Source organism: Symphalangus syndactylus, chromosome 18, assembly GCF_028878055.3.
Source record: "Symphalangus syndactylus isolate Jambi chromosome 18, NHGRI_mSymSyn1-v2.1_pri, whole genome shotgun sequence".
In the NCBI taxonomy this organism is placed as follows: domain Eukaryota; kingdom Metazoa; phylum Chordata; class Mammalia; order Primates; family Hylobatidae; genus Symphalangus; species Symphalangus syndactylus.
In genome coordinates, this window is record NC_072440.2 from 88,296,565 (window position 1) to 88,321,958 (window position 25,394).

Genomic DNA, 25,394 nt, shown 5'->3' on the forward strand with positions numbered 1-25,394 from the left:
ATATGAGAATTTATAAAAATCAAACAGCTCCCATATCTATCTAATCTCTCTACATATTCTGTTAGATAGGATGGAAACTGTAAAACTTTAATTTAAGGCTTTGATACTGACACTGATTTTCATTTTTATTACCTCAAAATTCATACATAGATCATAGAACAAAATGTTGCAGGCAGTGGTAACCATAAAACAGAACAATAGGCTGGGTGCGGTGGCTCACACCTGTAATCCCAGCACTTTGGGAGGCCAAGGTGGGTGGATCACCTGAGGTCAGGAGTTCAAGACCAGCCTGGCCAACATGGCGAAACCCTGTCTCTACTAAAAATACAAAAATTGGCTGGGCATGGTGGTGTATGCCTGTAATCCCAGCTACTAGAGGGGCTGAGGCAGGAGGATTGCTTGAACCAAGGAGGCGGAAGTTGCAGTGAGCCAAGATCATGCCACTGCACTCCAGCCTGGGCAATAGAGTGAGGCTCTGTCTCAAAAAAAAAGAAAACAATAATATTCAAAAGCTAGTACATGTACTCTATAGTGGTGAGTGCAAGGGAGACAAAAGGACTTAACTATTGAATCCTGTCCTTAATAAGCCAAGCCCTTTTGATTTGAAAAAAAACAAAAAAGCCTGCATGATTTTTTACTGTATTGCTGGCATTTCTTTCTTTTTTTTTTTTTTTTTGAGGCAGAGTTTCACTCTTGTTGCCCAGACTGGAGAGCAATGGCACGATCTCGGCTCACCACAACCTCTGCCTCCCAGGTTCAAGCGATTCTCCTGCCTCAGCGAGGAGCTGGGATTACAGACACGTGCCACCACACCTGGCTAATTTTTTGTATTTTTAGTAGAGACGGGGTTTCTCCATGTTGGTCAGGCTGGTCTCCAACTCCTGATCTCAGGTGATCCGCCCACCTTGGCCTCCTAAAGCGCTGGGATTACAAGCATGAGCCACTATGCCCGGCCAGGCGTTGTTAATATACACTTAGGTAACTATGACTTAGGTGTCCTCATAAAAATTAACATTAAAACAAAATCTGATTTCCAATGGGAGAAATGATAAGCTCCATTCATATGGTCTACAAGGGTAAAATAATGATAGACAGAATATTAGTTAAGCCTTCATCTATGGAAAACAAGACAATAAGCATACTTACCTTCCTAGTCTGTGACCCTGTCCTGAAAAGGGCTGGAACACAGGCTTCGTAGACAAACATATTTCATTTTTCTTGTCTTCAACTTTAACGTCCACCTCTTCCTTATCAAAAATTCCCTGTAATTCTGAAGGTAATTCCCTTGGAAAACATAGAAATAAAATGATAAAGCTCCTGGTGTATTTTATTTCTCTGAAAAACATTCTGTACATACAAAAAATGAATACGTAGAAATATACAGAAATAATATATATAATATTCTATACAATGAAATAACTAAATGTATTCAAAACAAAGTAGTTAAATAATATGAACAATACCAAAAACCCACAAGAATATAATTTTTAAGACCATAAGCTCATGAACAGCATGAGTTTTAATTATTTTTTATTGTGAAAGCATATATTTTTTTAAATTTTCTGTAGGACACGGTTTTGTCCAGGCTGGTCTTGGACTCCTGGGCTCAAGCAATCTTCCTCCCTCAGCCTCCCAAAGTGCTGGGATTATAGGCGTGAACCACCGCCCCCCAACCAGCATGAGTTTTATAGCAGTACCTAGAATAGTACTAAATTCATGAAATACTTGATGACTATATACTACACCAGGCTTGTCCAATCTGTGGCCTAGGATGGCTTTGAATGTGGCCCAACAAAAATTTGTAAACTAACTTTTTTTTTTTTTTGAGACAGAGTCTCGCTCTGTCGCCCAGGCTGGAGTGCAGTGGCGCGATCTCAGCCCACTGCAAGCTCTGCCTCCCAGGTTCGTGCCATTCTCCTGCCTCAGCCTCCTGAGTAGCTGGGACTACAGGCGCCCACCACCATGCCTGGCTAATATTTTTTTTTGTATTTTTAGTAGAGATGGGGTTTCATCGTGTTAGCCAGGATGGTCTCAATCTCCTGACCTCGTGATCCGCCCGCCTCAGCCTCCCAAAGTGCTGGGATTACAGGCGTGAACCACCGCACCTGGCAAACTTTCTTAAAACATTAAGAGATTTATGAGACTTTTTTGCAATTTTTTTTAAGCTTATCGGCTATCGTCAGTATTAGTGTATTTTAGTATTTTATGTGTGCCCCAAGACCATTCTTCTTCTTCCAGTGTGGCCCAGGGAAGCCAAAAGACTGGATATCTCTGTTAACCAAATAATTTGAGTTTTTTGTTTTTGGGACACGGTCTCATTCTGTTGTCCAGGGTGGAGTGCAGTGGTGCAATCATGGCTCCCTGCAGCCTTGACCTCCTGGGCTGAAGCGATCCTCCTGCCTCAGACTCCTGAGTAGCTGGGACTATAGGCCACCATGCCCGGCTAACTTTTGTATTTTTTGTAAAGATGGGGTTTCACCATGTTGCCCAGGCTGGTCCTGAACTCCTAGGCTCAAGTGATCTGCCCACCTCAGCCTCCCAAAGTGTTGGGATTACAGGTGTGAGCCACCACACCCGGCCAAAGGACAAATTTTAACAAATTCTAATAAAGTGGTTGATTTATTCTGATAACAGAAATAATACAAAGTCATTTAGTATTTATTTATGATTTCTGCACTTTTCTTTTCTTTTTTTTTTTTTTTTAGATAGGAGCTCACTCTGTTGCCCAGGCTGGAGTCCAGCGGCACCAACATGGCTCACTGCAGCTGCGACCTCTTGGGCTCAAGCGATTCTCCCATCTTAGCTTCCCAAGTAGCCAGGATTATAGGCGTGTGCCACCTCGGGTGATTATTTTAGGTTTTTGTTTTTTTTTTTTTTTTTTTTTTTTTTGTAGAGACGGGTTCTCGCTATGTTGCCAGGGCTGGTTTAATTCCTGGGCTCAAAGGATCCCCCTGCCTTGGCCTCCGAAAGTGCTGAGATTACAGGCATTAACCACTGCACCTGCCTACCTGGCCTGTACTTCTGTGTATATAAGCCATACTTCAATAAGAAAGTTTAAAAAATATTTTAGTGAATAAATACCACTGTATACATATAGTAATTCTAGGTAATTGTTTAATTTTTCTGTTTGAGTTAAAAGGCACTCAAAGAATGAGAGAAAATATTCGCAAATCATGTATCTGATAAGGAATTTGTATTCAGAAAAAATGAAGAATTCTTATAACTTAACAAAAAGGCAAATAACCCACCTGAAAATATAAACAGGCTGAGCACGGTGGCTCACGCCTGTAATCTCAGCACTGTGAAAGGCCGAGGTGGGTGGATCACATGAGGTCAGGAGTTCAAGACCAGCCTGGCGAACATGGTAAAACCCTGTCTCTACTAAAAAACAAAAATTAGCCGGGTGTGGTGGTACATGCCTGTAATTCCAGCTACTTGGGAGGCTGAGGCAGGAGAATCACTTGAACCTGTGAGATGGAGGTTACAGTGAGCCGAGATCATGCCACTGCACTCCAGCCTCGCCAACAGAGCGAGACTCTGCCTCAAAAAAAAAAAATAAAAAAAATAAAAAAACTGGACAGAGGATTTGAACTGGCATTTCTCCAAAGAAGATGTACAAATGGCCAATAAGCACATGAAAAGACACTCAACATTAGAGAAATGTAAATCAAAACCAGAATGACATACCCCTTCACAACCACTAAAATGGCTATAATTTAAAAAAACAGAAGCTAACATGTGTTAGGATGTGGAAAAACTGGAAGCCTCATACACGGTTGGTAGGAATGTTAAATGGTACAGTCACTTTGGAATACATTTGGGTAATTCTTCATAAAGCTAATATGAGTTAACAATTCCACTCCTAGATTTATACCTGAGAGAAATGAAAACATATGACCACACAAAAACTTGTATATAAATGTTCATAGTAGCATTATTCATAATAGCCCAAAATGTGAAAATGAGTAAAACAGGCAAATACACAGTGACAGAAATCCATAGAGATAGACAGAAAGTGGATTCGTGGTTATGTTAGGGCTGCAGGGGAAAATGGAGAGTGACTTCTAGTATCAGATTTTTTTTTTCTTTCAGCAATGTATTCGGCTTTTGGGAGTGATAATGATATTCTGAAATTAGATTATGCTGATGATTGTAAAACTCTGTAGACATATTAAAAATACTTAACTATATACTTCAAAGGGATGAATTTTATGGTAGGTTAATTATATCTAAACAAAGCTGGGTTTTTTTTACATAAATACAAGAAAATAGTCAAAAATATTTTTCATAGTGGTAAAATTTAAAATACTTGGCTGGGTGTGGTGGCTCACGCTGGTAATCCCTGCAATTTGGCAGATCGAGGCAGGAGGATTGCTTGAGATCAGGAGTTTGAGACGAGCCTGGGTAACACAGCAAGACCTCATCTTTACTAAAAATTAAAAAAAATTAGCTGGGCATGGTGACATACACCTATAGTTCCAGCTATTTGGGAGGTCGAGGTAGGAGGACCACTTGAGACGGGGAGTTTGAAGATGCAATGAGCTATGATCGTGCCACTGTACTCTAGCCTCAAAAAACATAAAAATAAAAAACTCTATGTTGCCAAGAACAATTAAGTATATATAAAAATTACGGGGCACTGTTGTGATAAAGTAATACTCAGATATATTCAAATATTTTATAATGATGAATTTAAAATTGTTTTAAAAATAAATGTACACGTAGTATATATGCATCTATGGACAGAAAATGATATTAACAAAAATGTTAATAGCAGTTACTTCGGAGTGGTTAAATTATAAGTGATTTTTAAGTTTTTTTTTTTTTTTGAGACAGAGTCTTGCTCTGTCGCCCAGGCTGGAGTGCAGTGGCATGATCTCGGCTCACTGCAACCTCTGCCTCCTGGGTTCAAGCAATTCTCCCTGCCCCAGCCTCCTAAGTAGTTGAGATTACAGCACCTGCTACCATGCCTGGCTAATTTTTGTATTTTTTAGTAGAGATGGGGTTTTGCCATGTTGGCCAGGCTGGTCTTGAACTCCTGACCTCAGGTGATCCACCCACCTTGGCTACGCAAAGTGCTGGGATTACAGGCATGAGCCACCATGCCTGGCTGATTTTCGAGTTCTTAATACTTAAAAAATTTTTCTAGACCAAGCATGTATAATACTTAGATTCATAAATATATAGTAAACATTGCAATTTTTTTTTTTTTTGAGACGGAATCTGGCTCTGTTGCCCAGGCTGGGGTGCAGTGCTGTGATCTTGGCTCACCACAGCCTCTGCCTCCTGGGTTCAAGCAATTCTCCTGCCTCAGCCTCCTGAGTAGCTGGGACTAACAGGCACGTGCCACCATGCGTGGCTAATTTTTGTATTTTTAGTAGAGACGGGGTTTCACTATGTTGGCCAGGCTGGTCTTGGAACTCCTGATCTCGTGATCCACCCCTCAGCCTCCCAAAGTGCTGGGATTACAGGCGTGAGCCCCCATGCCCAGCTACAATTTTTTTCTTTAAAAAAAAAAATTTTTTTTTTTTTTTTTGAGATGGAGTCTTGCTCTGTTGCCCAGGCTGGAGTGCAGTGGCGTGATCTTGGCTCACTGCAAGCTCCACCTCCCAGGTTCAAGCCATTCTCCTGCCTCAGCCTCCCGAGTAGCTGGGACTACAGGCGCCCGCCACCACACCTGGCTAATTTTTTTGTATTTTTAGTAGAGACAGGGTTTCACTGTGTTAGCCAGGATGGTCTCGATCTCCTGACCTCGTGATCCGCCTGCCTCAGCCTCCCAAAGTGCTGGGATTACAGGTGTGAGCCACCACGCTTGGCAGATTCTTTTAAAATTTTTATTCATGAATCGGGCAGCCTCCCAAGCCAGAGTAGGGTCAGAGAGACTTCTACCATGACTATTTTAAAGACTTTAAAGGTATTTAAACATTTAAACATAAATATTAAATAATAAAGAAAATGAGGTATTAGAAAATACTTAGTAAAGTAAATTAGTTTAAGTAAGATTTGGGTTCATCAGAATTCAAGTTCCTGAACTTTCTTCAAAATTATATTTGTTGGCCAGGCATGGTGGCTCACGCCTGTAATCTCAGCAATTTGGGAGGCAGAGGCAGGCAGATCACTTGAGGTCAGGAGTTTGAGACTAGCCTGGCCAACATGGTGAAACTGTTATTAAAAAATACAAAAATTAAGGCCGGGCACGGTGGCTCACGCTTGTAATCCCAGCACTTTGGGAGGCTGAGGCGGGCGGATCACGAGGTCAGGAGATCGAGACCACGGTGAAACCCCATCTCTACTGAAAATACAAAAAATTAGCTGGGCGTGGTGGCAGGCGCCTGTAGTCCCAGCTACTCGGAGAGGCTGAGGCAGGAGAATGGCGTGAACCCCAGAGGCGAGGCTTGCAGTGAGCCGAGATCGCGCCACTGCACTCCAGCCTGGGGGACAGAGCAAGACTCCGTCTCAAAAAAAAAAATACAAAAATTAGATGGGCATGGTGGTGAGCACCCGTAATCTCAGCTACTCTGGAGGCTGAGGCACCAGAATCACTTGACCCCAGTAGGCGGAGGCTGCAGTGAGCTGAGATCATGTCACTGTATTCCAGCCTGAGCAAAAGAGCGAGACTCCATCTCAGAAAAAAAAAAAATTGTAGTTGTGGTTCTCTTAAGAAAATTCATCTTATAAAAATGTGAATGTACAAAAGAAAAAGTATATCTGTGAATGTATAGGGAGTGTGTGAACATTAAAATGGATTCTTTCACCAAAAAAAAAGCCTAAAATATCTTCTGATTGCAAAGATTACTCACCCACCTCGTTTTTTTTTTGTTTTGCTTTGGTTTTGAGATGGAGTTTTGCTCTTGTTGTCCAGGCTGGAGTGCAACGGTGCAATCTTGGCCTACCGCAACCTCCGCCTCTCGGGTTCAAGTGATTCTCCTGCCTCAGACTCCCAAGTAGCTGGGATTACAGGCATGTGCCACCACACTCGGCTAATTTTGTATTTTTAGTAGAGACAGGGTTTCTCCATGTTGGTCAGGCTGGTCTCGAACTCCCAACCTCAGGTGATCTGCCTGCCTCGGCCTCCCAAAGTGCTGGGATCACAGGCATGAGTCACCACACCCGTCCCCACCCCCTGACCACCCCCCCACCTTTTTTTTTTTTTTTTTTGGAGACAGGGCCTCGTGCTGTTACCCAGGCTGGAGTGCAGTGGTGCAAGCATGGCTCACTGTAGCGTCAGTCTCCCAAGTGCAAGCAATCCTGAGTAGCTGGGCTGGCTGGTAATTTTTTTTTTTAAGTAGAGATGAGGTCTGGCTATGTTCCCCGGCTGGCCCTGAACTCCTGAGCTCAAGCAATCCTATCGCCACAGCCTGCCAAAGTTTTGGGATTACAGGCTAGAGCTACCACACCTGGCTACTCACCCCTTTTTGATGGAGTTCAAAAACTGCTGACTGGCACCATCGGAATAACTTCTGAAATCGTCGTTGACGGTGAATCCGTTTTTCCATAATTTTATATTTACATCTACCTGCAAAACAGTAGGAAACAAAATGCATCATGTTAATAAAATGTAGTAGGATTGAAAGTCCTTTGAAAATTTCTTCTATCACTATTCAGGCTGGGTGGGGTGGTTCACTCCTGTAATCCCAGCACTTCGGGAGGCCAAGACAGGAGGACTGCTTGAGCCTAGGAGTTGGAGACCAGCCCTGGCAACATAGCGAGACCCAGTTTCTACAAAAAATTAAAATCATTGATATGGTTTGGCCGTGTCCCCACCAAAATCTCAAGTTGAATTGTATCTCCCAGAATTCCCGTGTGTTGTGGGAGGGACCAAGGGGGAGGTAATTGAATCATGGGGGCCTGTGTTTCCCATGCAATTCTTGTGATAGTGAATAAGTCTCATGAGATCTGGTGGGTTTATCAGGAGTTTCCACTTTTGCTTCTTGCTCATTTTCTCCTGCTGGTGCCATGATTATGAGACCTCCTCAGCCATGTGGAACTGTAAGTCAAATTAAACTTCCTTTCTTCCCAGTCTCGGGTATGTCTTTATCAGCAGCGTAAAAATGGACTAATACAACTGGCTTCATAAACATTAAAATATAAGGGGGAGGTGATGTTGGGCAAGGCATAGAATTGAGTAATCAGGAGAGACGAGAATACTCAGGATCATAGATTCCGGAGCAAGAGCAGTAGAGCTCCCTACTGGACAACCAATCCACTGAATGAAGGAGGGTTTCGCCACAATCTTCCCTTAGAAAAATTTAAACTGGTGGGCCAGGCGCGGTAGCTCCCGCTTATGCTGTACAGTATTTACACTTTTACAGATATAAATAACAATTGATTTAATTCCCAATTGTGACATAACTATCTTAGAAGAATGGGAAGAGGTGATTTGGGGAGAGGGGGAAGGTAGAAAAAGAGCTAACTCCTTATTATCTATAATACAAAGTGAATACATAATTCAAAAATCTGAAAAATCAAGAACTATCACTATTAGCATATTATCAGAAACAGAAAGCTCATGTCAGTAGAAATATCTAAGAGTTATAAGTTGTTGCCTCTGGAAAGTAGATGTGGCTGGATGCGGTGGCTCACGCCTGTAATCCCAGCACTTTGGGAGGCCAAGGCCGGTGGATCACCTGAGGTCAGGAGTTCAAGACCAGCCTGACCAACATGGAGAAACCCCGTCTCTACTAAAAATTCAAATTAGCCAGGCGAGGTGGTGCATGCCTGTAATCCCAGGCTGAGGTAGGAGAATCGCTTGAACCCAGGAGGCGGAAGCTGCGGGGAGACGAGATCGCACCACTGCACTCCAGCCTGGGCAACAGGAGTGAAACGCCATCTTAAAAAAACAAACAAACAAAAAGAAAGTAGATGCTAGGGTCAAGGAGTAATAAGGCTGCTGTTTTTCAACATAAGCCTTTCACAACTAATAGATTAAGTTTTAATTTAAAAAGCAAATCAGAGTGAAAGGATTTTTCACAAATACTTTTTAAAATGTCTCACGTCAAAAAATCAGCTGGGGTCTCATAATTGGTACCGCTCTCAGTCTGCTTTGACATGTTATTTTGATTGAAATGTTTTTTTAAAGAAACCAAACCTCATACAGTTATGTAGTTAGAAAAAGAAGTATTTTAATAGCCTCCCCAGGATAATCTTCTTTGACACTTCTTCAAAATTTAATAAGTAGTAGTAGTATCTCAAAAGTTAGTTGAGAATCTGAATGTGGAATCTGAAACTTACCAACCATCTTTTCATATACTTGTTACGTTAAAATCTTTTAGTATATGTGATTCTTTGGCTCTTTTACTCATGCATCACTGTATAACATCATATATTGCTCATTTGGAAAATACTGGTTTTCTTGATTATGCAGATCTTCCAACTGCTGACACATTTAATTATATAAAAAAATTTATATTTATCAAAATGACACTAATCTCACTAGGAAATTCCTTAAGTTTTGAGAAGCTGTCAAGGTATGGTTGCTTTCTTTTTCTTTTCTTTTCTTTTTTTTTTTGAGATAGTCTTGCTGTGTTACCCAGGCTAGAGTGCAGTGGCACGATCCTGGTTCACTGAAACCTCTGCCTCCCTGGTTCAAGCGATTCTCATGCCTTAACCTCCTGAGTAGCTGAGATTACAGGTGTGCATCATCAAGCTCAGTTAATTTTTGTATTTTTTAGTAGAGAAAGAGTTTCGCCACGTTAGCCAGGCTGGTCTTGAACTCCTGGCCTCAAGTGATTCACCCACCTTGGCCTCCCAAAGTGATGGCATTACAGGCGTAAGCCACCAAGCCCAGCCTATAGTGGCAATTTTCTAAAAGTCTTATTTTCACTTAAAAAGTTGGTTAAGGCCAGGCGCGGTGGCTCGCGTCTGTAATCCCAGCACTTTGGGAGGCCAAGGCGGGCAGATCACGAGGTCAAGAGATCGAGACCATTCTGGCTAACACGGTGAAACCCCGTCTCTACTAAAAATATAAAAAAATTAGCCAGGCGTGGTGGCGGGTGCCTGTAGTCCCAGCTACTCGGGAGGCTGAGGCAGGAGAATGGTGTGAACCCAGGAGGCAGAGCTTGTAGTGAGCCGAGATCACGCCACTGCACTCCAGCCTGGGCGACAGAGTGAGAGTCCATCTCAAAAAAAAAAAAAAGTTGGTTAAATAAAAATTTATCATTTTTTGGCCAGGCGCTGTGGCTCAAGTCTGTAATCCCAGCGCTTTGGGGGGCTGAGGCGGGTGGATCACGAGGTCAGGAGATCAAGACCATCCTGACTAACGTGGTGACACCCCGTCTCCACTAAAAATACAAAAAAAGAAAAATAGCCGGGCGTGGTGATGGTCACCTGTAGTCCCAACTACTCTGAAGGCTGAGGCAGGAGAATGGCGTGAACCCGGGAGGCGGAGCTTGCAGTGAGCCGAGATTGCACCACTGCACTCCAGCCTGGGCGACAGAGCGAGACTCTGTCTCAAAAAAAAAAAAAAAAAAATTTATCACTTTCAACAGCTACTATAAGTTGTTTTCCTTGAACTGCCAGGCTCACTTCATTCATTTTTAGAAAATATCTACCAGGCAGGGCTGGGCACAGTGGCTCACGCCTGTAATCCCAGCACTTTGGGAGGCTGAGGTGGGTGGATCACCAGGTCAGGAGTTTGAGACCAGCCTGTCCAACATGGTGAAACCCCGTCTCTACTAAAATACAAAAATTAGCTAGGTGTGGTGGTGCATGCCTGTAATCCCAGCTACTGGGGAGGCTGAGGCAGAAGAATGGCTTGAATCCAGGAGGCAGAGGTTGCAGTGAGCCGATTGTGCCACTGCACTCCAGCCTGGGTGACAGAGCAAGACTCCATTTCAAAAAAAAAAAAAAAAAGGCTGGACACGGCAGCTCACGCCTGTAATCCAAGCACTCTTTGGGAGGCCGAGGCTGAGGCGGGCAGATCATGAGGTCAGGAGATTGAAACCATCCTGGCTAACACTGTGAAACCCTGTCTCTACTAAAAATACAAAAAATTAGCCAGGTGTGGTGGCGGGCGCCTATAGTCCCAGCTTCTTGGGAGGCTGAGGCAGGAGAATGGCGTGAACCTGGGAGGCAGAGCTTGCAGTGAGCAGAGATCGTGCCACTGCACTCCAGCCTGGGCGACAGAGCGAGACTCTGTTTCAGAAAAAGAAAAAAGAAGAAAAAAAGAAAATGTCTACCAGGCTAGGTGCGGTGGCTCAAGCCTGTAATCCCGGAACTTTGGGAGGCTGAGGTGGGCAGATCACAAGGTCAGGAGTTCGAGACCAGCCTGACCAACGTGGTGAAATCCTATCTCTATTAAAAATACAAAAAATTAGCCATGCATGGTGGTGTGCACCTGTAATCCCAGCTACTAGGGAGGCTGAGGCAGGAGAATTGCTTGAACCTGGGAGGCAGAGCTTGCAGTGAGCTGAGATCACGCCATTGCACTCCAGCCCAGGTGACAGAGCGAGGTGGAATATCTATAGTCTGTATGTAAACCATTATTTCTTGCAGAAACAATATGCCATGAAAAAGCAGACAGTTTGTTGATCTCAAATAACTGCACCTTTCCTTGAGACACTTCTGTATACTGTAGAAATACTTTATGTATACTTCACATTTTGTCACACAGAATATTAAGATGTGTATTCGAGATTTGAGATACAAAATTAATTAATTTATTTATTTATTTTGTGACCGAGTCTAGCTCTTTCACCCAGGCTGGAGTGCAGTGGTGCAATCTCAGCTCACTGCAACCTCCGCCTCCCAGGTTCACGCCATTCTCCTGCCTCGGCCTCCTGAGTAGCTGGGATTACAGGCACGCGCCACCACGCCCGGCTAATTATTGTATTTTTAGTAGAGACAGCGTTTCACCATGTTGATCAGGCTGATCTTGGACTCCTGACCTCGTGATCCGCCTGCCTCAGCCCCCTAAAGTGCTGGGATTACAGGCATGAGCCACCGCGCCCAGCGGAGAAACAAAATTTATAAATTCTACTGCATCAAGGACATTCTTAATTAAAATTAGTTTTTTTTCCCCTTGGAAGTATACGCAAAGAATAAAGTACAGGTTGAATATCCCTTATCTGAAATGCTTGTGACGAGAGGGTTTTGAATTTCAGATTCTGAAATATTTGCTGGTTGAGCTTTCCAAATTCAAGACTTAAAATCTGAAATGCCCCCAATGAGCATCCCTTTGAGCATCATGTCAGCACTCAAAACATGTTGGATTTTGGATTTTTGGATTCAGTGGATTTCGGATGTTCAACCAGTAACTGCTAGCACAGTTTGTTGCCACTGCCTTGATTCCTGCTAAGGTGTTGCAGTTTTACCCACCACTACTTTTGCAATATCAGTGCAAAGTGAACACAGTTATTTTTTTACCTTACCTTACCCTACCCTTACCTTACCTTATCAGTCAGGGTCTCACTCTGTCACCCAGGCTGGAGTGCAGTGGTGCAGTCATGGCTCACTGCAGCCTCAAACTCTTGAGCTCAAGCAATCCTCCCAACTCAGCCTTCCAAGAAGCTGGGACTACAGGCACATGGCACCATGCCCAGTTAATTTTTTTATTCTTTTGTAGAGATGGGTCTTGCTTTATTGCCCAGACTGGTTTTTAACTCCTAGGCTCAAGTGATCCTCCTGCCTCAGCCTCCTAAAGTGCTGGGATTATAGGTGTGCCTAGCTTGTGAACATAGTGAAAAAGGGAAATAATATATATTACGAAAACAGTTTTGGCCTCACACCTATAATCCCAGCACTTTGGGAAACCAAGGCAGGAGAACTACTTGAGCCCAGGAATTTGAGACCAGCCTGGGCAACAAAGCAAAACCCCGTGTCTACAAAAGAATAAAAAAATTAGCTGGGCATGGTGGTGTGTGCTGAGGTCCAGGCTACCTGGGAAGGCTGAGGCAGGAGGACTGCTTGAACCCAGGAGGTTGAGGTTGCAGTAGGCTAAGATCAAGCCACTGCACTCCAGTCTGGGTGACAGAGAAAGACCTTGTCTCAAACAAACAAAACAATTTTGACCTTAGGGACCCTCCAACAGGTCCATATATTGAGAAACACTGGAAGAAAAAGAAAAGTAATAGACATTTATTTACCTGTTTCTTCTGTTCAGGGGGAGACATGCATTTGGAACTAACCTTCTGAGCTTCCTCAAAAAGGCTATCAACAAAATATTCACAATTTGATTGTTGATTATTACCAAGAGGTTGATTATCAGATCCTGTTTCACAAACCCTAAACGAGATAAAGAAAAACAGGCACTATTAACTATTAGGTCTCTAAAAATTTCCTTATTTTGTTCTAGTTAAGGATATTGAACTTAGATGCTACATGCATGTCTGTAGTTCAGGCCCTCTTCTAAGTTAACATAACCTTGGGGAAGTCATTAACCCCTTTTTAGTCCAGAGCATGGTTTTCTCAACCTAGCTCTATTAACATTTAGAAATGAATAACGCTTTGCTGTATGAGGTGTCCTGTGCATTGGAGATTGGGATCCCCAACCCCTAGGCCCATGGCCTGTCAGGAACCAGGTCGCACAGCAGGTGGTGAGTGACAGGCGAACAAGCAAAGCTTCATCTGTATTTACTGTCGCTCCCATCACTCACATTACCACCTGAGCTCTGCCTCCTGTCAGATCAGTGGTGGCATTATATTCCCATAGGAGCATGAACCTGTGAACTGAGCATCCAAGGGATATAGGTTGCATGCTCCTTATGAGACTCTAATGCCTCATGATCTGTCGCTGTTTCCCATCGCCCCCAAATGGGACCATCTAGTTACAGGAAAACAAGCTTAGGATTCCCACTGATTCTACATTATGGTCAGTTGTATAATTATTTCATTATACATTACAATGTAATAATAATAGAAATAAAGTGCAAATAAATGTAATGTGCTTGAATCATCCCAAAACCATCTCCCCTTCTCCCCCGACAGGTCCGTGGAAAAACTGTCTTCCACAAAACCACTCCCTGGTGCCAAAAAAGTTGGGGATCACTGTTGCAGAATGTTTAACAGTATCTTTGGCCTTTACCCATGAGATACAACAAGTAGGATGCACATCCCTGCTCCATCCCCAATCCCCAGTGTTATAACAACCAAAAACATCTCTTCACATTGCCAAATGCGTCTAGGGGCAAAAATCTCTCTAGGTTAAAAACCACTGGTCTGGAGTAAAAAATGTGTGGTGTTCTTGTTTTGTTTTTTGAGGTTTTTTTGAGACAAGGTCCCTCTCTGTTGCGCAGGCTGGAGTGGAGTGGCGCGATTTCAGCTCACTACAGTCTCGACCTCCAGGGCTCAACCAATCTTCCCACTTCAGACCCCCAAGTAGCTGGGACTACAGGCTCGCACCACCATGTCCAGCTAATTTTTTGTAGAGATGGAATTTCACCGTGTTGCCCAGGCTGGTTTCAAACTCCTGGGCTCCAGTGATGTGCCTGTCTTGGCCACCCAAAGTGCTGGGATTACAGGTGTGAGCCATTGCTCCTGGCCAAAAATGTGTTATTTTTAAAAGGCTCAAAATGACTTTAAAAGGGATTACTATGCATCTTTTTGGTAACAGAAAACGCTCTTGAACTAAAGGGGATAATGCATCAGTAACAATTGCATTTTTGTTCCTTTGCACACTTCAGAATATTTCCCACTGAAAACGTTATTTATAGTGATTTATTTATTTAGTTTTGAGACAGAGTTTCTTCTGTCACCCAGGATGGAGTGCAGTGGCATGATCACAGCTCACTGCTGCCTCAACCTCCTGGGCTTAAGTGATTCTCCCCCAAGTAGCTGGTTCTACAGGCACACATTGCCATAGCTGGCTGAATTTTAAAAACGTTTTGGAGAGGCCGGGCACAGTGGCTCACGCCTGTAATCCCAGCACTTTGAGAGGCCAAGGCGGGAGGATCATGAAGTCAGAGATTGAGACCATTCTGACCAACATGGTGAAACCCTGTCTCTACAAAAAATACAAAAATTAGCTGGGCATGGTGGTACGCTCCTGTACTCCCAGCTACTCAGGAGGCTGAGGCAGGAGAATCGCTTGAACCTGGGAGGCGGAGGTTGCAGTGAGCTGAGATCGCACCACTGCACTCCAGCCTGGCAACAGAGTAAGACTCTGTCTCCAAAAAAATAAATACATAAATAAATGTTTTGGAGAAAAAGGGTCTCACTATGCTGTCCAGGCTTATCTCAAACTCCTGGGCTCAAGCAATCCTCTCGTGTCTGTTTCCCAAAGTACTGGGATTACAGGTGTGAGCCACCGTATCCAGCCTATAGTAGTTTAATACTTTACTGGTTTTTATTTTGTATTTTTATTTCTTTATATAAGAAATATCGGCTGGGTGAGGTAGCTCATGCCTGTAATCCCAGCACTTTGGGAGGCTGAGGCAGGCGGATCACGGGGTCAAGAGATCAAGACCATTCTGGACAACACGATGAAACCTCGTCTCTACTAAAAATATAAACATTAACTAGGTGTGGTGGCATGTACCTGTAGTCTCAGCTACTCAGGAGGCTGAGGCAGAAGAATCGCTTGAACCTGGGAGGCGGAGGTTGCAGTGAGCCAAGATCATGCCACTGCACTCCAGCCTAGCGACAGAGCGAGACTCCGTCTCAAAAAAAAAAGAAAAAAAAAAAAAGAAATATTATCTAAGATTCTGTTTGCTAGAAAAAGGTGATTTCTGGTTGTTCTCTTTTGAAATCATGCAGGAAAATTTATAAAAGTACAGAAATACAATTTCTCAAATTCTATAAATAATACTTTTATAAAGTATTATAAATCATACTTTTATATCTCTTATACTGTGCCAGGAAATATGTTAGATACTGTTTTTTTCTTTTTTTCTGAGACGGAGTCTCACTCTGTCCCCCAGGCTAGACTGCAGTGGCACAATCTCGGCTCACTGCAAGCTCCGCCTCCCATGTTCACGCCGTTCTCCTGCCTCAGCCTCCGGAGTAGCTGGAACTACAGGCACCCGCCACCACACCTGGCTAATTTTTTGTATTTTTAGTAGAGACGGGGTTTCACCATGTTAGCCAGGATTGTCTCCATCTCCTGACCTTGTGATCCGCCTGCTTCAGCCTCCAGAAGTACTGGGATTACAGGTGTGAGCCACCGCGCCCAGCAAAGTTAGATACTGTTAACTAACCATGCTGCTACTCTGTCTCCCAAGTCTGTGATCCTAACCATGACATCTTATAAAGAACTATTCTAAGTACCTTACATGTGCCAACTCATTCAAATCCTCACAATGACCCTAAAAGGTAGGTATTATTTTTATTCCCATTTAATAGATGAAGAAAAAGCTTAAGAAATTTGCCAGAGACCACAAAGCTATTAGGAGGCAGTGCTAAGAACTGAACTCAAGCTACCAATGTCTCTGCTCTTAATCACTATGCTAGACTGTTGTGGAAAACAGCCATCACTGAGCCTTGGTGTGGTGGTGCACATCTGTAGTCACTTGAGGAGCATGACTTGAGGCCAGGAGTTTGAGGCTGTAGTGTGCTCTGACTGAGCCCACTAGAATGCAGTGACTAACCACTGCATTTTAGCCTGGGCAACACAGTGAGACCTCATCTCTTAAAAAAAAAAAAGGCCATCACTATATTGTTACTAAAATGCTGATACTCAGGGCAGTGCTTTAACTTAGGTATACATTTTTTTCCTTCCCTAGGTAGTCCTCTCGTATATATTCTTAAAACACTCCATATTATCACAAAGTATTATGCCTTTTCCAAAGCAATGACGATACGTCTTACATAGAAATAGTTACACCCTAAGATGGTTTCTTATAACACTAGTGATTTTCCCCTTCCTTTAATCAGCATAGTCACATAGCAGTATAGCATATTGTCTAAAAGTCTGGGTGTTGCTGTTTGTATTTAAGTGCCTTCATTTAGTCACACTGACAATGGGTAAGAAACTTCTATGTGATTTGCTTTGCTTATTTGTGAAATACAGACACCACCACTTATTTCACATGGTTGTTGTGAAGATTAAATGAAAATATATATAAAAGCCTGAACATGGTATATAGTAAGTACCAGTATGCATACTGGCATACAGTACACTCTCAAATATTAGTAATATCATTATAAGCATTTTATGCTTTCTGGTATTTAACTGTTTCTTCTGTTCAGATGGTAGTTAGTGCTCCATTAGTAATTACTAAATACAAAGCCAATAAAGCTGAGCATCCAGAGTAGCTGAAATTTTATTCCTTCATGTTATTTATTTAATGTGTAAATTCTATTAAACTTCATCATGTGAATTCAAATTACTCAAATATGTATTGAGTATCTACTATATGCTCGGTGGCAGGGAGATATGAAGATGAGTAAGAAACAGTCTATGGCCAGGCGCGGTGGCTCACGCTTGTAATCCCAGCACTTCGGGAGGCCGAGGCGGGCGGATCATGAGGTCAGGAGATCGAGACCACAGTGAAACCCCGTCTCTACTAAAAATACAAAAAAAATTAGCCGGGCGTGGTGGTGGGCACCTGTAGTCCCAGCTACTCGGAGAGGCTGAGGCAGGAGAATGGCGTGAACCCAGGAGGCGGAGCTTGCAGTGAACTGAGATTGCGCCACTGCACTCTAGCCTGGGCGACAGAGCGAGACTCCGTCTCAAAAAAAATAAATAAAATAAAATAAAAAATGAAAAAGAAACAGTCTATGTTTATAAGAGGTTCAGAGTAGAGTAGAGTAGAGTGGAGTGGAGTGGAGTGGAGTGGAGTGGAAATGTATAGTAAGAGTAGAGTAGAGTAGAGTGGAGATGTATAGTAGGAAATAGTTACAATAGAAAATACAGCCAGGCACAATGGCTCATGCCTGTAATCCTAGCACTTTGGGAGACCAAGGTGGGAGAATTGCTTGAGCCCGAGATTGGAGACCAGCCTGGGCAACATGGCGAAATCCCATCTCTATAAAAAAAGAAAAGAATAAGCTGAGTGTGGTGGTGCACACTTGTAGCCCCAGCTACTTGGGAGGCTGAGCCCAGGAGGCCAACGTTGCAGTGAGCTGAGATCATGTCAATGTGCTCCAGGCCTAGGCAACAGAGTAAGACCCCGTCTCAAAACAAAAACAAAAACATTTAAAAAAAAAAAAAAAAAAAGGCCAGGCACGGTGGCTCACGCCTGTAATCCTAGCACTTTGGGAGGCCAAGGTGGGCGGATCACAAGGTCAGGAGATCGAGACCATCCTGGCTAACACGGTGAAACCCTGTCCCTACTAAAAATACAAAAATTAACCAGGCGTGGTGGCGGGTGCCTGTGGCCCCAGCTACTTGGGAAGCTGAGGCAGGAGAATGGCATGAACCCAGGAGGCGGAGCTTGCAGTGGGCCGAGATCGCGCCACTGCACTCCAGCCTGGGCGACAGAGCGAGACTCTGTCTCAAAAAAAAAAAATAAGAAAAAAAAAAATAACTGGCCCGGCGTGGTGGCTCACACCTGTAATCCCAGCACTTTGGGAGGCCAAGGTGGGCGGATCACGAGGTCAAGAGATCAAGACCATCTGGCCAACATGGTGAAACCCCGTCTCTACTAAAAATACAAAAATTAGCTGGGTGTGGTGGTATGCGCCTGTAGTCCCAGCTACTTGGGAAGCTGAGGCAGGAGAAATGCTTGAACCTGGGAGGCGGAGGTTGCAATGAGTCAAGATCGTGCCACTGCACTCCAGCCTGGCGACAAAGCGAGACTCTGTCTTAAAAAAAAAAAAGAAAATAACTACAATAAGAGATATAAGGTACAGTTCCGAAAAATGGGGCACTCTGGCTCCATTGAACAGGTGGTAATGGGTTTGTTTCACTTTTGATGAGTGTATAGGCACAGGAAAAAAGAGTAGCAAAGGCATTAAGAACTGCTTTATGCCCATAAAATTGATAACTTAGAGGAAATGAACCAATTTCTTATAAGGCACACTTTATCAAAACACACACGAGAAGGAACAGATAATATGAATAGGCTTATGCATACTAAGGGAATTAAACCAATAATATATAACCTTCCAAAACAGAAGCACCAGGTCTGGATGATGTCACTGATGAATTCTACCAAACATTTAAGAAAGAAATGATAACAATTCTCTATAATCTCTTCCAGAAAATAGAAGCAGAGGGAACACTTTTAACTCATTCTACGAGGATAACACTATGCTAATACTAAAACCAAAGACATTACAAGAAAGGAAAGCTACAGAAAATTTATCATGAACATATATGCAAAAATACTCAACAAAATATTAGCAAATAGAATACAACAATGTGTATAAAAAAGTAAACACCACAACCATGTAGGATTTATCTTAGGTATGCGAGGCTGCAGTGGTTTAACACTGAAAATCAATTCATGTAATCTATCACATCATCGGCCTGAAGAAGAAAAATAATATAATCATATCAACATATGCAGAAAAAGCATTAGACAATATCTAACAACCATTCATAATAAAACCCCCACCAACTAGGAATAGAAAGGGAATTTCCTCAACTTGGTAAACAATGTCTGCAAAAGCCTACATCTAACATCGTATTTAATCATGAGAAACTAGATGCTTTCCCACTAAGATCAGGAACAAGACAAGGATGTTGCGTCTCACCATTCCTCATCAGTGTTGTACTGGAAGTTCTAGCTAATCCAGTAAGATAAGGAAAGGAAATAAAATGTATACAGATGGGAAAGAAGGCCGGGTGCAGTGGCTCGTGCCTATAATCCCAGCACTTTAGGAGGCAGAGGTGGGAGGATCCCTTGAGCCCAGGAGTTTGAGACCAGCCTGGGCAACATAGGGAGACCCCATCTCTATAAAAAAATAAGAAAAATTAGCCAGGTGTGGTGGCACACGACTGTAATGCCAGCTACTCGGGAGGCTGAGGCAGGAGAATCACTTGAACCTGGGAGGTAGAGGTTGTGGTGAGCCAAGATTGTGCCATTGTGCTCCAGCCTGGGCAAGAAGAGCAAAACTCTGTCCCAAAAAAAAAAAGATTGGATAATATTCCATTTTGGGTATGTATTATATATTCTTTACCCATTCATCTCTTTTCAAGTTTTTTTTTGTTTTTTTTTTTTTTTGAGACAGGATCTGGCTCTGTCACCCAGAACGGAGAAGCACAGTGACATGATCATGGCTCACTGCAGCCTAGAACTTCTAGGCTCAAACAATCCTCCTGTCTCAGCCTCCTCAGTAGCTGGGTCTACCGGTATGTGTCACCAGGCTGGCTAGTTTTTCAATTTTTCTTTTGTAGAGATGAGGTCTCACTATGTCAACCAGGCTGGTTTCAAACTCCTTCCCTCAAGGGATCCTCCTGCCTTGGCTTCCCAAAGTGTTGGCATTACAGATGTGAGCCACTGCACCCAGCCTCTTCAAGGTTCTGATTCCAATTCCTTTGGGTAATATCCAGAGACGGGATTGCTGGTTCTGTTCAGCAATCCATTCTGTGGCAATTCTATTTTTAATTTTTTGAGGAATCTCCATACTGTTTTCCATAGTAGCTGCACCATTTTGCATCCCCATCAACAGTGTTCAAGGGTTCTCTTTTCTCCATACCCTCACCAGGACTAGCTCTTTTGTTTTTTGATAACAGCCATCCTGACAGGCGTGAGGTGATTACTCTTATTTTGATTTGCATTTCCCTGATGATTACTATTGACACTGAACATATACCTGTTGTATACCTTATTTGGAGAAACGTCTATTCAGACATTTTCTTCCACTTTTCTTTTTTCTTTTTTTTTTTTAAGACACTGTCTCACTCTTTCACTCAGGCCAGAGTGCAGTGGTGCAATCTTGCCTCAGCCTCCTGAGTAGTTGGGATTACAGGTGTGCGCCACCACGCCTGGCTAACTTTTGTATTTTTAGTAGAGACAGGGTTTCACCATGTTGGTCAGGCTGGTCTCGAACTCCTGACCTCGTGATCCGCCCGCCTCAGCCTCCCAAAGTACTGGGATTATGGGTGTGAGTCACTGCGCCTGGCGTTTTCTTCCATTTTTCAATTGGGTTATTGATATGGTTTGGCTGTGTCCCCACTCAAATCTCATCTTGAATTCCCGTGTGTTGTGGGAGGGACCCGGTGGGAGGTAATTGAATCATGGGAGCAAGTCTTTCCCATGCTGTTCTCATGATAATGAATAAGTCTCACGAGATGTGATGGTTTTAAAAAGAGAAGCTCCCCTGCACAAACTCTCTCTCTTTGCCTGCTGCCATACATGTTAAGATGTAACTTGCTCTTCCTTGCCTTCTGCCATGATTGTGAGGCTTCCCCAGACATGTGGAACTGTAAGTCCAATTAAACCTCTTCCTTGCCGCACGCGGTGGCTCACACCTGTAATCCCAGCACTTTGGGATGCCAAGGCAGGTGGATCACCTGAGGTCGGGAGTTAGAGACCAGCCTGCCTGACCAACATGGAGAAACCCTGTCTCTACTAAAAAATACAAAACTAGCCAGGTGTTGTTGCGCATGCCTGTAATTCCAGCTACTAGGGAGGCTGAGGCAGGAGAATGGCTTGAACCCAGGAGGCTGAGGTTGCCATGAGCCGAGACTGCATCATTGCACTCTAGACTCCAGCCTGGGCAACAAGAGCGAAACTCCGTCTCAAAAAAAAAAAAAAAAAAAAAAGAATAAAAAAAGGAAAAAAAAAAAAACAACTCTTCCCTTTTGTAAACTGCCCAGTCTCGCGTACGTCTTTATCAGCAGCATGAAAATAGACTAATACAGTTATTATTATTAGTTTTTTGCTACTGAGTTGTAGCAGTATCTGATATATATTTTGGTAACTAATCCCTTATCAAATATATTGTTTCCAAAGATTTTTTCCCATTCCATAGGCTGCCTTTTCATTCTGTTGTTTCCTTTGCTTCAGGTAAGGGACTCTGAAACAACTATTTGGGTTGCAGAACAGCCTCTTTTGTTCGCCTTCTCATTGTCTACTGTGTTCTGCATAAATAAGGTTATGAATTAGCTGTTGTTCATATAGGTGAAAGATTTGCATCTGTGGATGTTTAGATAGCACACACGGTAAACATAGAACTTCACCATTTATAACCTTTGAACAACTGAAACACTTAGAAAAGCAGTTTTTGGCTGGGTGCGGTGGCTCATGTCTGTAATCCTAGCACTTTGGGAGGCTGAGGTGGGCAGATCGCCTGAGGTTAGGAGTTCAAGACCAGCCTGGACAACATGGTGAAACCCCATCTCTACTAAAAGTACAAAAATTAGCCAGGCATGGTGGTGGGCACCTGTACTCCCAACTACTCAGGAGGCTGAGGCAGGAGAATTGCTTGAACCTGGGAGGCGGAGGTTGCAGTGAGCCGAGATCACGCCACTGCACTCCGCCTAGGTGACAGAGCAAGACTCTGTCTCAAAAAAAAGAAAAAAAAAAAAAGGCTGGGTGCAGTGGTTCACGCCTATAATCCCAGCACTATGGGAGTCCAAGGCGGGCAGATCATGAAGTCAAGAGATAGAGACCATCCTGGCCAACATGGTGAAACCCCGTCTCTACTAAAAATACAAAAATCAGCTGGGCGTGGTGGTGTGCACCTACAGTCCCAGCTACTCGGGAGGCTGAGGCAGGAGAATCGCTTGAACCTGGGAGGCGGAGGTTGCAATGAGCCGAGATCACGCCATTGCACTACAGCCTGGTGACTTCATCTCAAAAAAAAAAAAAAAAAAAAAAGGCAGTTTTCTTTGCATTTTTCCCTGGACAATTGTTTTTAACAAAACATTTTTACAAATCTACTTTTGTTACAAAGAAAATTATAAACTATCACCAATATTTTTGTGTACTTTACCAAATATTTTACTTAAAATTCAAAGTACAGGCCAGGCACGGTGGCTCACACTTGTAATCCTAGCACTTTGGGAGGCCAAGGTGGGTGGATTACCTGAGGTCAGGAGTTTGAGATCAGCCTGGACAACATGGTGAAACCCCATCTCTACTAAAAATACAAAAATTAGCCGGGCATGGTGGCGCACACCTGTAGTCCCAGCTACTTGGGAGACTGAGGCAGGAGAATTGCTTGAACCTGGGAGGCAGAGGTTGCAGTGAGCCAAGATTGCACCACTGCACCCCAGCCTGGGTGACAAGAGCAAAACTCTGTCTCAAAAAAAAAAACAAAAACAAAAACAAAAAAATTCAAAGTACATACTGATACATGCTCTGCAACATAGGTGAATCTTGAAAACATTATGCAGGCCGGGCACGGTGGCTCACGCTTGTAATCCCAGCACTTTGGGAGGCCGAGGCGGGCAGATCACGTCAGGAGATCGAGACCACGGTGAAACCCTATCTCTACTAAAAATACAAAAAATTAGCCGGGCCTGGTGGCGGGCGCCTATAGTCCCAGCTACTTGGAGAGGCTGAGGCAGGAGAATGGCGTGAACCCGGGAGGCGGAGCTTGCAGTGAGCCGAGATCGCGCCACTGCACTCCAGCCTGGGTGACAGAGCGAGACTTCGTCTCAAAAAAAAAAAAAAAAAAAAAAGAAAACATTATGCTAAGTGAAAGCAGTCAGTCACAAAAGACCACATATTGTATAACTGCATTTATATGAAATGTCCAGAACAGGTAAATCTGTAGAAATAGAAAGCAGACGGCCAGGCGTGGTGGCTCAAACCTGCAATCGCAGAACTCTGGGAGGCCAAGGTGGGCAGATCACCTGAGATCAGGAGTTTGAGACCAGACTGGCCAATATGGTGAAACCCCATCTCTACAAAAAATACAAAAAACTTAGCTGAGCATGGTGGTGCGTGCCTGTAATCCCAGCTACTCGGGAGGCTGAGGCAGGGGAATTGCTTGAACCTGGGAGGTGGAGGTTGCAGTGAGCCGAGATCACGCCGCTGCACTCCAGCCTGGGCAACAGAGTGAGATTCTGTCTCAAAAAAAGAAAGCAGTTTCATGGTTGTCAGGGGCAAGGCATAGGACAATGGGTGGGATTGCTAATGGATATGGGGTTTCTCTTTGGGGTAATATAAATGCGCGAAAATTGACTATGTTAATGACTGCAAAAATCTGTGAATGTACTAAAAACTATTGAACTATACATTTTAAGTGAATGAATTATATGGTACGTGAATTATATTTCAATAAAGCCATTTTAAAACAGGCCTGTTCTAAGTTAATTTTACCATTTCAAATCAGTCATTCAATCTATTATTGTGCAGAAATGAGTTAATATAGCAGATCTGATTGCTATCTTTTGAAAGACTTGCTTACAAGGTTGGTCCTGGGCTGGCATCTGCAAACTTGGATTTCTGTTTTGTTTTTTTTTTTGAGACAGAGTCTCGCTCTGTCGCCCAGGCTGGAGTGCAGTGGCGTGATCTCGACTCACTGCAAGCTCCACCTTCCGGGTTCATGCCATTCTCCTGCCTCAGCCTCCCAAGTAGCTGGGACTAGAGGTGCCCGCCACCATGCCCAGTTAATTATTTTTTTGTATTTTTAGTAGAGACGGGGTTTCACCGTGTTAGCCAGGATGGTCTCGATCTCCTGACTTCGTGATCCACCCGCCTTGGCCTCCCAAAGTGCTGGGATTACAGGCATGAGCCACCGCGCCCGGCCGCATCTGCAAACTTGGATTTCTAGAAGGTTCCCATAACCCTAAATTTATAAGGATGGCTCAATGTACAGTTTATACAAACAATGTGATTTATATTGAACTCCTGCTTTCCTTATGATAGTCTGAAATTTTAGGATGTGACTAGCTCCCACTAAAAACTCTAGGCTCATCTACAGTGAGCTTTCCTGGTAGATAATACTTCACATGTATTTGTCACAACTTGTTATTGGGGGAATTAAATACATCCTGGGTGACTCCACTGGGTGAGGACCCCTGGAAGCTTGTGCCTGGTTTTCTCCATGCACTTTTTCCCTTTGCTGATTTTGCTTTGTAACCCTTCACTGTAATAAATTATAATCATGAGTATAACTACATGCTAAATCTTACAAATTCTTCCAGTAAATCATCAAAACTAGGGGTGGTCTTGGAGACCTCTGATACAACTTCATAATTATTTATTTATTTTTATTTATTTTTTGAGACGGAGGAGTCTTGCTCTGTCACCCAGGCTGGAGTGCAGTGGTGTGGTCTTGGCTCACTGAAACCTCCGCCTCTAAGGTTCAAGCAATTCTCCTGCCTCAGCCTCCCGAGTAGCTGGGATTACTGGTGCCTGCCACCACACCTGGCTAATTTTTGTATTTTTAATAGAGATGAGATTTCATCATGTTGTCCAGGCTGGTCTCGAACTCCTGACCTCAGGTGATCGCCTACCTCGGCCTCCCAAAGTGCTGAGATTCCAGGCGTGAGCCACTGTGCCCGGCCAACAACCTCACAATTATATAATTAGCATCAAATATTTATATAAGCCTATAAATACCTGAGTTAAAAAATAAATAATAGGCCAAGCATGGTGGCTCACGCTTATAATCCTAGC

General features: G+C 43.4%; 1 protein-coding gene across 5 annotated transcripts in view; it reads right to left on the bottom strand.

Annotated features, from left to right (window-relative positions):
• Positions 1-25,394, bottom strand: part of UBXN2A (UBX domain protein 2A) — a 64,302-nt gene that overhangs the window by 18,114 nt on the left and 20,794 nt on the right. For 4 of the 5 annotated variants that reach the window (XM_063623958.1, XM_055253348.2, XM_055253349.2 and 1 more), the window contains exons 3-5: positions 13,083-13,221; positions 7,410-7,516; positions 1,147-1,284 (exon numbers count right to left, since the gene is read on the bottom strand). In XM_063623958.1, the coding sequence (XP_063480028.1) occupies positions 1,147-1,284; positions 7,410-7,516; positions 13,083-13,221 (384 nt within the window). Of the gene's footprint in view, positions 1-1,146; positions 1,285-7,409; positions 7,517-13,082; positions 13,222-15,472; positions 15,489-25,394 lie in introns of those variants that run through there. The other variant, XM_055253354.2, reaches the window with a different exon arrangement.